This window comes from Tetrao urogallus, assembly GCF_951394365.1.
Source record: "Tetrao urogallus genome assembly, chromosome: 3".
Lineage (NCBI taxonomy): Eukaryota > Metazoa > Chordata > Aves > Galliformes > Phasianidae > Tetrao > Tetrao urogallus.
The window spans coordinates 47492453-47504253 of record NC_136815.1 but is presented as its reverse complement, the minus strand read 5'-3'; the positions used below and the strand labels follow the sequence as shown (position 1 = coordinate 47504253).

The window sequence follows — 11801 nt, the reverse complement described above, 5'->3', positions numbered from 1 at the left end:
TGCTACCGTTTTAATTTTCATATAAGTAGCAGAGGGTAGGGACAGGCAAAGTAGTAGTGTTTAGATTCATGGCTGAATTCCCCATTTTGCCAGTAAAATAGCAATAACAGTCAGTCTTATAACTTGTTTTGCACAACATAGATTTCAAGTTCTAATAAATATGCAATATCTTAGCCATTAAATCAGTAGAATCAGGCAAGCACTAACTACAAGTGATTCCATTCCATTTCATTCTCTTCCAAAAATGTATCACAAAGTTCACAAGTTTATCTTGCTAACGTGAAACTTCGCAGCGCCTCTTTTAACTGACTCCAGCCCTGGAGCTTTGAAGCTTGCTAGGGCTGTGGGGCATAAAGCTGTGCAGATTTCTCAAGGAAATACTGTGTATGTGGTTGGGAGGTGGGGGAGGGCAACATGCAGTGATTGTAGGCTCATTGTAGCTTCTTGCAACCATTTCAAATGTCATAGTGACCCGCAGTTATTTGAAAAGGAAAATCTCAGCTGCAAGTATCTTTAATTTGCAGCTCTCATCTGCTCACTGAAAGAAGCCTGCTGGGACTGGTATGCGTCCCTGGTAAAGTTGTGTGAATGATTTTTTTTTTTTTTTTCCTTCTCCAAACGTATATTTTTAAATACTCACTTCATGTGACCCCTCTGATCTCATGGTGATTACATAGGAATTCCAGTTAGGTTTGCCTTTCCCAGCTAATGAGCACCACTAAAACAATTTTTGTACTTAAGCCCCGGGATGCGTGGAGTGGAAGCAGCGATGAGTCAGCAGCCAGCTAAGGTTGTTTGAATAGCAATACAAACCGTGCCTGCCGCTAGGAGATAGTCGGCAAAGGTCATACTGAGTGCCTAGTATTTAGATTCAATCACCCCGATGATACGAATTCTCTTCAAACTCTCATGCTTCTTAGACCAGTCATCATTCTAGTTGACATTTGGTTGTTGGCATACTAAATACTTGCCACTTGGTGTCTGGATGACAGGGAAGAATGCTTGGCATCGTTTGTACTATGCCTGTCGCACTGACAGATGCTTCTCTATGTCTAGGGGAGTTAGGCACTAAAATTAGTAACTATCAAAACAAGCGTCTGCTGAATCTCATCAACAGAAATACTAAAGGGAAAGGAAGGAGTCATGATTGCTCTTTCTACAGGAGTTAGGGCTGTAATTCACAAGGAGGGACAGCATGGCTCTGGACAGCATACAAAATCCCTGTCCCCAGTACACAGGGAGTTGCAGGAGGGCATCAGGAGCTGAGCACAGCAGCGTACAGCGCACAGCTTTAAAGGGTAAGGTCAGTGACGACCTGCAAAAGTTATTACCTACGTTCATGGGAAGGAGGGGGTGGGCGTTAGGCCAGATACAGGATGTGTGAGACGGTTCCCTGGTGAGGCACAGCTTCTCACAAACAGTCCTGAAAAGGAAACAGTTTATAAGCTAAAACTCATTTAGTGTTCAGCTCCGTTGCCTGTTGCCCGTGCAACCACAGGAAACAAGCGTACCAACCCCACTTGTGAATCACAGCTTTTGGGAGCTTCACCTTGGAGAGCAGAAAGAGTCTGTCTTCAGGTACCAATTGATCTCCATAATCCTTTCGGCTGAAATAGTTGCCTAAGCTCCTTTGTTGCCAGAAAAAAAAAACAAAAACCAGCACAATATGAAAGGCAGCTTGTGATGGTTCAACCCTCCCTTATTCAATGGTTCAGTGGTTTTCTACTCAGTGTGAATGTTGTAGGCTTACTTTTAATTGTTTCTTCTAGCTGGGACAGTGCAAGGCCGCATTGTTCCAGCTCTCCGCTCAAGCGACCTAACTAGAAACAACTGAATTTAAAAAAATAAAATAGACAAATGGAGAAAGGCATAAACACCTCTGTGTCCTCTGGTAAGGATACTGGGAGATTCTGTGGCTCTTACGGAGAATGAGTTTGCCACAATCGAAAACTATAGGTATTCTACAAAACCAGAGTGACTAGTTCCAGCAGACACAGACTTTAAGGCTCCTTCTGCATCAGAGATGAGTGGGGGGGTTTAGAATTTCTTTGCGAGAGAAATCCCAGGTGTCTGAATTACCCACCAAAGTTCATTTTGCCAGCTCTGGGACTTGTTTGATCAGAGAGTTAAATGCCATAAAACTTCACAGAATGGCCTGGGTTAAAAAGGACCGCAATGATCATCCAGTTTCAACCCCCTACTATGTGCAGGGTCGCCAACCTCCAGACCAGGCTGCCCAGAGCCACATCCAGCCTGGCCTTGAATGCCTCCAGGGATGGGGCATCCACAACCTCCTTGGGCAACCTGTTCCAGTGTGTCACTACTCTGTGTGAAAAACTTCCTCCTAATATCTAACCTAAACCTTCCCTGTCTCAGTTTAAAACCATTCCCCCTTGTCTTATCACTATCCACCCTTGCAAGCAGCCATTCCTCCTCCTGTTCATATGCTCCCTTAAGAGCCTAAAAAGATTCTTGTAAAGGCTATAAACAATAGCACTGGTGATTTGTAGTTCATTGTTGCAGGACCAAGTGGAATAGGGGACCCCAGCAGCGTCAGTCCTTCTCGTGCTAGGAGCAGAGCTTCTGCGGGAACTGACCATGTTTTCTTCTGAATGTAAAAGCTGTTTAGGACAGAAAAACAAACAAACGAAACCCAAACCAATTAAAAGAAATTGTCCCACGGGCAGCTCGGCCTTTAGCTGAGCCGGTGCTAGGGGCTGCAATGCCACCTACTGATGGATTTGGATATTGGCCGCAAGTTGCCAGCTCGCTTCCTTCTGAGGAGCGCGGGGGATGGAGCTGTTCGCAGCCGGGGGCAGCTGCACGCCCGGCACGTTGGTTGCGCTCATCATTTACAAAAGTTCTTTCTCTAGTTTGCTGTCTCCGCTCATTCCAAGTGAAAACATTTTCGGTAGAAAGGCAGCAACCCTGTGTTGTCCAGTAGTTCCCGTTATTTGTAAAGTTGGGACGAAGGTAGAAGAAGCTCTGAAGCATCTTCTCAATGGGGTTGCAAGGACCATTAAAAAATATGTGGCAAAAGGAGCACACCTTTCTCATACCTGCAGAGAATGATGAATTCCAGGTTTCCTATCTCCATGCAGATCAATACACATCCATAGAACAGTTTCTTCTAGACAGAACCGAAGCCAGGGCATTTCATAATGCTGAACACATTATTTGTAGTTCATAGATTAGAAGAAGATACTGGTATGATAATGAATGATGTTTTAGGTCAAAATAAACCCACCCATTTACAAAGTTACAAAGTCATTTTCTGAAAAAAAAAAAAAAAAAAAAAGAAAAAAAAAATCAAAAACCCCACAAAAACCCACAAAGTCCATTTTACATGCCCTTTTACACCAAGAGCTGTGCCAAGGACACAGTCATTCTACCAGTGCACTTTTTAACAGCCAAGCGTAGAAAATGTGGAAACAACATTGTTTCTATAATGTCCTCCTCGTGCTGTGGATCTACAGCCACTACCATTTTAAATGACCAAAAGCACCAGTAAAGGAAGAGCTATCATTTTAATAACCACTCAAAGGTTATTAAACTAATCCCACTTAAAACTGATCAAGTGAACAAGTATTGCGAGAGGCAATGCATCTGTTGTAACACTGCTGACAGAAGTCCTGGAGCTACACAGACCTTCCAGTGCTCTTGGGGAAAATAGGTTGGAAAACTACTAAGTCTGAACTCAAGGCACCTCAAGCCACATGAGGGCAGCACATGTCTTCGGACAAACCCCATACTGCAGCTGCATTCCTACTAGTAAAGTTTTGACTAGTTCAAGATGTATTTATTCTAATAAAAATACATGCATAAGCACACACGTTTTCACATGGCTTTATAACACCAAGAGACTTTTCCTTAATTGTGCTGGAATTGTACAAGGAACAAGGCTAGTAAATATCTTTAATAAGCCATAATGAATCAAACATGCTATGGGAACATCGTTTCCATCCTGTCTTTTACATTCATAATTTCACCAGGATAAGCTAAAAGGTGAAGATGATTCTGGCAGGTTATTTGTGGAAGTACAGTGTATTTCTAACCCAGTCATTGCCCTCTAATGAAATTCACTTTACAAAAGCAGCCTACAAAGAAACGGCAAAACGCTCCCAGCCAAATGATATTTCTTGAGTTTGTAACCTAAATTCAAAAGGGATAACAACTGAACTCCTAGAAGTAACAGATGCACTGTCATGTGATCTCTTCGGTCACGACTCCTCTCAAGATCAAAAAAATCCAGAACCACAATTCTTAGATTATGGCAAAGCTGCTTCAGAGTGTTGTGCTAAGTCTGCTATGACCTATAGGGTATGAGAAATGGAACAGAAAATAATGCCTTTGCTTCACACACACAAAGTACTATAGTCAGAAGAAGCCGTAAAAATATATATTGTTTCATTTGGAACGCAAGAATAACGTAGAAAAAGCACAGAAGCAGCACACGTTCCTTCTTCCTCCACCCCTATTTGAGAAAAGATAGAAGGAAGAAGGAAAAAAAAAAATGGTTGCAATTAAATAAAATGGATTCTATACTGTCGGTGCTGTGGGTGTGGTAAGAGGCATCACTCGAACACTCTGCTCATACACAGCCTTTTTTATTTTACAGAAAGCACTAGGATTTACCTTGTAAGTTTAAAAAAGCAGTATTAATGTTGTACTCAGCATCCAGAAATAAAGCAGTTACGATGAGAGTGAAATACCACCTCCATTACACCCATAGGATTTTAAAATCTTAGCGTGCAAGTGTAGGACAAAACTCATTAATTTCTAATGTGCTAACATGTGAAGGATGTGAATTTCTTCATTGTATATGCTCACAGTAGGAAATGAAGTACTCAGTCACTGGGAAGCGCTCAGTCACTGACGTACAAATTCAGTATGCATAAGTGACTTATGCTTCATTAAAGCAAAAATAGGTAATACCATGACTGCATACAGCTGCAAAAGTATTTACAGAAATGATTAGATAAGCAGCCTACCTCTAGTATGAAACTGTTTAATGACGTATTTAATAAAGCGGTGTTTTATTGAAAAAGTTACCGTAAGTTGCAAAAATCTAGTTAGAATGAGTAACACTGACACTTTTAAGTGCCTCCCCACCCCAAATCTTTGTTCCTAAACCTCTGTCACTCTAAGCCATCCTCTCTCCCTACACATTTTCAGTCTTAATGCAAAAGCGCAGGTGTGCCTGAGCAGCCCCAGAGTCTTCAGAGGCAAAAGCAGAAATGCCGAAAATGTATGCAAAGGGTCCCAACAAGAAAAAAGAAAGAATCTGAAGGGAAAGAAAGGAAAAAAAAAAAGGGGGGGGAAAGTAAAAGCTACAGGTGTTCAGGGATTTGCTCAGTCATCCTTGTCTTTTGCTCCATGTTTAAGGATGCGTGTAAATTCAATGTAGTTGAAATTGCCCTTTTTGTCAATTGGTGCCTCTCTGTAGAGCTCATCTACCTCTTCGTCTGTGAACCTGTCTCCCATCGTGGTCAGCAGCTCCCGCAGGTAGTCTTCTTGAATGAACCCTAGAATGCAATGTAAAGAGAAACACAAAATGGAAGTTGTCTCCAGCAGGTCTTCGAAAGCAGTGCGGTGAACATTAAGACAGCCCAATTCTTTTAACTGAATAATATTTTTTCTTGATGGACTTAGATAGATTTGTGCATCCTTTATTAACTAGTTTCCCGTGGGGACCAAACAACCACGGGTTGGCTCTTCAGTGCTGCATGAGCATTATGGTCCTTTTCAACACAGGCCATTCTATGATGATGTCACTGGAGCTGACATGTGTGGATCAGCGAGATGCAGGCAAGCGTCCAAGGAAGGAGTTTATAACAGAACAGACTTTAAGGCAGGATTGAGTAAATTAACCTAGGAAAGAGGAAGAATGTGTACCGTGGAGAGGTAGGAGCAGAAATGAGACCTCCCATGCCTTGTCAAATCAGTAAAAGAACAGAGATAGAGGAATATACCAAGAAAAAGTAAACTAGGCAGTACTGTTGGAAATCATTAGTAGACACCAACAAGGACTTATTTAGAATCAGTTGGGATGTGATAAAAATAAATTCTGCTTTGGAAACAGAGTCATAAAACTTAAGCAAACAAAGTTCTTTAGAGAGCAAACCAAATAGGGAGTCAGGGAATCAAAAGGCAGTCAGTGAGCATGATAAATTGCCATGAGGCTGCTCCGTGCCGTGGGGAAGCAGCACAGGAAAAAAACAACACAAACACATTACAACACATGTTAAATATGTTAAAACAGCATCATACTAGCATAGGTAGACCAGCCCTTGATTAATGAATCCAAATGAAGAAGGCTAACAACAATGTTCTCCTTTAAAACCAGGAGGAGAATGTTCAATTAGTGGGTCAGATTTTGCAGTTGTCTCTTTGCAGGTGTGAGTAAAGAAAGGGGAAAAAGAACAAACAACAAAAAAGCTAAAGGCATTAAGTCTTTGTACTTCAACAGCACCACAGAGACCAAACAGTGATGAGAGATGACATAAGGATTAGTATACAAAGAATGCAAGGCCTTTGGTGCAGCAAGTTTAGCCTCAAGGACTTAATTGCTTTTGTCTGAGTAGGTTAGATGTTGAAACACCGCACTGGGTTACCAGAAGAGTATACACTAAAAGTTTTAGCAGCACAGAATCATAAAGTAAATAGTTTTCCCACTCCCCCTAAAACAAGCTCTCGCACAGTTTCAGTATAGACAGGGAGTAATCTAATTAGTGAAGCAAAATGCGAGATTTAACGTTTGGCAGTCAGCACAAAACAGATGACAGAGCGGGATCAAAGAGCAGAAAAAAAGTTATACTAAATGAAGACAGATATAAGCCTTTATGCTAATTTCATGGTACTACTGTTTTATGGGACAGTAATGCTGAAGTAATATCAACAGCAACATTGAAAATATAGGAAAAGTAAATAAAACCAAGTCCAGCTCCTTCATCTTCACCAAGTGGGTCTGATTTGTATCATTCTGCCTCAGAAGAACTGCACTGATGTAGAATAGGAAATCAGGCACATAACACAGACACATGGAGATGATTAAAATTGAAAGAAGGAAAAATAAAAAGAAAATAAAAGCACGAGGGTTCAACATAGCTGGAAGAGCTAAACCTGAGGATAAAATGAATAAGGAGCAAAAATAAAAAGTAATGTAGAATGCATGTTATTTTGAAGACTGCATCTTGATTACTGTTAATAAATAGGACAGCATAGATATTTAACATGTTTCCCGGTGAAAGTGTGAGCATGGCACAAGGCAGAAAAAATACTGTGGAATCATTATCTTCACATTATCCTAGGACTAGACTAAGAGGTTCATCATTGAGTTTAAAGATGACAAAATTCAATCTTATCAGAACATGGGGGCCTGACCTAGTAACGTACTATCTATGTAGACACAGAAAGTGACTGTTCAAAAGAACTGGTAGCACTGTCACTGTCTTTATATCCTAATTCACAGGCTCGTGTTCTGGTGCACACAAAAAAAGCCTTGCAGCACAGTGAGTCAGACTACCTGTGGAAAGAAAATAACCGACTAAAAAAAATTCCTTCTCCAGGAGATGGTGAAGAGATTTCCCTTGAGAGGGAGGAAGTCAATTAACATTTGAAAAGCCTTTACCAACAGAAAGCCTGTTTACCTACATCCCAACGGGAAGGGAAAGCACTTTGAAAAGGCAAAAGGTGCTAAAAATACACAGACAGAAAATAGCTGCTTGAAATGGACTAATATCCTTTGAAAGGTTCAGAGCGCACATCCACAGATTAGATGGCAGCACCGTGGTAGACCACTGTGAGAAAAGTAATAGGTGCAGTGCTATCTATAGTGCAGAGGCTATGTGATTTCTGTGTACACTGGTATGGCAGGTTCACGACGTGTCAAAGCCCTGATATTGCGTTTCCATAGAATAACCTTAGGATTAATCTCTGCCTGCTACACAGTTCTCCAGAATGTTTTCCTGTATTAATAAATAAATAAAAGCATAAACTCTAACTTCATGATTACAGACACAACCTTGAAAGCTTGATACAGTAGAAGTGAACTCTGCATTTCATTCTTCCTCCTCCCTCATTATGCCAGTCTATTCAATGCCATTTCTGTCTTCTAGACCCCACCCTGATTATATCTGTAAATCACTACAGTCCTTCCTGCTACCTTAAAACAACTGAGCTGAGTGTGAGGGCATGACATAGGCTATTTGTTATCATAGCCTAAGACATGCTAGGCAAGATGAAGAGTCAGAAGAAAAGGTTTGCATACGCTGGATCACCTATCTTCAAATATTGAATACATCACATATTCATATATATCTCAAGCCTACCACAGGGGAAGGACAAACTCAGTGGCATTATAGGTTCCACATCTACTCCTTTTAAATGTCACAGAAACGTCCCATATAATCAATACAAATATCCCAAAGCAGTTGAGTTTCGCCCACATACCTGTTGCTTCTTCGTCAAAGCAAGCAAAAGCATTCCTGATGACATCTTCTGGATCAGTGCCGTTGAGCTTCTCACCAAACATTGTGAGGAACATTGTGAAGTTGATGGGGCCTGGAGCCTCATTCATCATGGCATCCAGGTATTCATCTGTTGGGTTCTTTCCTACAAACAAAACAATTCCTGCTTTAGCTTTTAAACTAACATAAAAGAATAGATAAAAGTCACCTGAGTATTGTAATACAAAGTGGGACACCTCTCATAAGCTATCCCAAACTCAGTGTTTTAATTACAATAGCACAAATACGTTTGGCAGCTGTAAACAGAAGAGAGACATTACCGAGGGAGGCAAGCATGTCGTGCAGGTCCTCCTTGTCAATGAAGCCATCCCTGTTCTGATCAATCATGTTGAAGGCTTCCTTGAATTCCTGAATCTGGGACTGATCAAACATGGCAAATACATTGGACGTGGCGCGCTGAGGGCGCTTCTTGGTGGTCTTCGTCTTTGCTTTTTTGCTAGACATGTTGATTGTGGGATACTGAGAGAAAAGTAAATAGAATAAGGCCAGAGTTAGGACTTGAGAAGAACGTACTAAGTTTTAGGCTTTCAGAGTCAGAAAGCACCTCTACCGCCCTTCTGCTTCCTCTCATCAGAACATATTTCCTTAATGAAGAAGGGCAAAAGAGAAGCAGGAAATAGGACAGGACAGACCAAAACAAAGAAAAAAGTCACCAACATATAAAGTTGCACGTACCTTTCACTCTGAGAAGGAACAGCTTTTGTCTGGATTCCCTCCTTAGATCTGTCTACAAGAATGGAACTCCGGTCTCAACCCTAAACGAGAAAAGGGAGGTTCAGAAAGCTGTTGCTGAGCTCACGAAATAACTCTATAGATATGTGTAATATTCGAGAGCAGGGGAAAGAGAACTCGAGCTCGGTTCACCTGAGCAAAGTCTGAAGTGCCAACGCGTGGCACCTGACAGCAGCAAGGATTACTGTTCTATATAACAGTGGGTCTTTGCCTTGCCTTCTATTATTTAAAAAAAAAAAAAGCAAACAACCCCCCCATTTTGCGACGTTAGAGAAACGGTGCAGGCTGTTCTGCAGACAGCAGCAGTTGCGACGCTTCCGCCGCCTCACACCGCAGCTGCCCCCAGCGGCCGCCCCCCACCCCCATCCTCACCTCAGCGGCTGCCGCGGAGCCTCGGTGCGACGGCGAGTGGAGGAAGCGGCAGCAGCTCAGGCGCTTCCTGGAAAAACCACCGCCCTCCTGGCGGTGGGTGGAAGAGGGCGGCGGGCCGGGACCGGGGCCGGGCGGCCAGGGGAGGGGCTGTGGGGCCGCCAGGGGAGAGCGCGGAGCAGCAGCGTTGCCGGAGCGATCGCAGACACTGGGACGGCCGCCTCGGGACGGCTCCACAGCCTCCCGTTCCCCCCCCGGGAGCGGCGCGGTGGTGCAGCCGGGGCGGGGCGCCGCCGTTCCAGGGCGGGGGCGGCCGGGGCAGGAGGTGGCGGCGGGGGTCCGTCGTGCCTGCGTGCTGGTGTGCCGGCTTACCCTGAGGGCTTCAAAATTCACCTCTAGCCCCTGAGTCAGCTGCTTCTCTGGTTCAGGTGCTCCTCTGGTTTAGAAACCTTCCTAAGCAGGGTGCTTAGGCACATTCTGCGGGCTTGAGGTCTATACAGTCGCTCGGACTCTGTAATATCGTTGTTTAAAGACATAAAAAACTGTGAAATATTGTCAGTTTGGAGAGCTGTGCTGTCAGCTTGCCTCTCCTTTATCCCTTTTCCTACTGCTGTCAGATTCACCAGTATACAGCCAGTGCCTGAGTAAAATGGTAAGTAAAAATGAAAAGGGGGAAAAAAAATAAGATGAACAGGTTTCTCTGCAGTTTCCAATTGCACCTAATGTCGATGGGTTAAGTTTGGGCACTGTACATGTTGAAGTTAATACCTAAACGGGCTATGAGAAAGAAGGGGACATGCTCTTTGCCAGGGTCTATTGTGAGAGGACGAGGGGGAATGGTTTCCAACTAAAACAGGGGAGATTTAGATTGGATATAAGAAAGAAGTTTTTAACAATAAGGGTGGTGAGGCACTGGAACAGGTTGCCCAGAGAGGTGGTGGATGCCCCATCCCTGGAAGCATTCAAGGTCAGGCTGGAGGGGCTCTGAGCAATCTGATGCAGCTGTAGGTGTCCCTGTTCACTGCAGGGCAGTTGGACTGGGTGGCCTTAAAGGATCCCTTCCAACTCTAACAATTCTGTGATTCTGTAATGCATCCTCTGGAAGCTATGGTTCCAGATTTGGAGGCAGAGACATTAATTGCTGGAAGGCCCAAATTTTTACTCCTTCTCAGAAGAGCTAAGGTCATGAGGTCTGAGAAGTTACCTAGTTAATTACTAAGACTACTTCCCTGGCGAATTCTAACATCCCTTTTCCAAAACTAGCATGAAGATGCAGTGGTACTCAACTTTGTTGAATCAAGAACACGCTTGTGGAAAAAAATGCCCTTTGCTCACCAGGTATGGCTCATAGTTTCACGGTAATTATATGCAAAGTGCAAGTGGGCAGAAAAGAGGTAGAGACACTAAGACAATACCAGAGTTATTAAAGTAATCCGGGACAATCCTGAACAACTGAACTGTGTGTTGAAATTTGATTATGAAGGTAGTTATTTCAGATCTTAATCTAAAATCCTGCCATCGGTTAAGTTGAACCAGTTGCAAATGTACTGCTCTGTACTGGATTTGTCCAAACACTCCTTGAACTCCAGCACTGAGGGCCCTGTGCAGCCCGTTCCATGCCCACCATGCAGCACCTGTCCCTAACCCCCAGCTGCCCTCTCCTCACACAGCTCCATGCCGCTCCCTCAGGCCCTGTCGCTGTCACACAGAGCAGAGCTCAGCGCTGCCCCTCCGCTCCTTGCGAGGAGCTGCAGCCGCCATCAGGCCTCCCCTCGAGTTAGAGGTAGTAGGGCTGGTGATGGGAGGATGGCGGTGTAGCCGAGCGCGGCCCCGAGAAGCAGCGCCACCTCGTGACCAGCTTTGCTTTCAAACCGCGCGTCTGTGGGCTGCAGAGAAAGTGCAAACGCTGCCTCCTCCAAAAAAGTATGCCAGCAGCTTGTTTGGTTCTCAGTACCGTATATTTTCCCGGAGAAGCATGTAGAAGAAGAATTAATTAACCCTTTCTTAAAACTTTTTTTTTTTTTTTTTTTAATGCTCCTTCAATTTTCTTCTAACTCTTCTGCTTAATGAATCGGTCAGGATTATTTGGTGCTGCTTCTTAAATCTAATGAATGTTACAGGGACAGCTGTGCTGGCTCACTGTAGAACCTCCAGTCTCCCCCAGAACCAGAA

General features: G+C 43.5%; 1 protein-coding gene across 2 annotated transcripts; it reads right to left on the bottom strand.

The window, feature by feature from the left end:
* Positions 1-5352: 5352 nt before the first annotated feature.
* Positions 5353-8978, bottom strand: LOC306945014 (myosin regulatory light chain 2, smooth muscle minor isoform; the record flags this gene model as incomplete). Of its 2 annotated transcripts, XM_079533694.1 has the most annotated exons (3): positions 5353-5525; positions 8452-8613; positions 8789-8978. In XM_079533694.1, 3 exons carry the CDS (start codon positions 8970-8972, stop codon positions 5353-5355), a joined length of 519 nt encoding a protein of 172 aa, XP_079389820.1. The 2 variants fall into 2 exon arrangements, with proteins under 2 accessions (XP_079389820.1, XP_079389819.1); XM_079533693.1 differs by lacking the exon at positions 8452-8613 and having other exon boundaries at positions 8789-8972.
* Positions 8979-11801: the final 2823 nt, after the last annotated feature.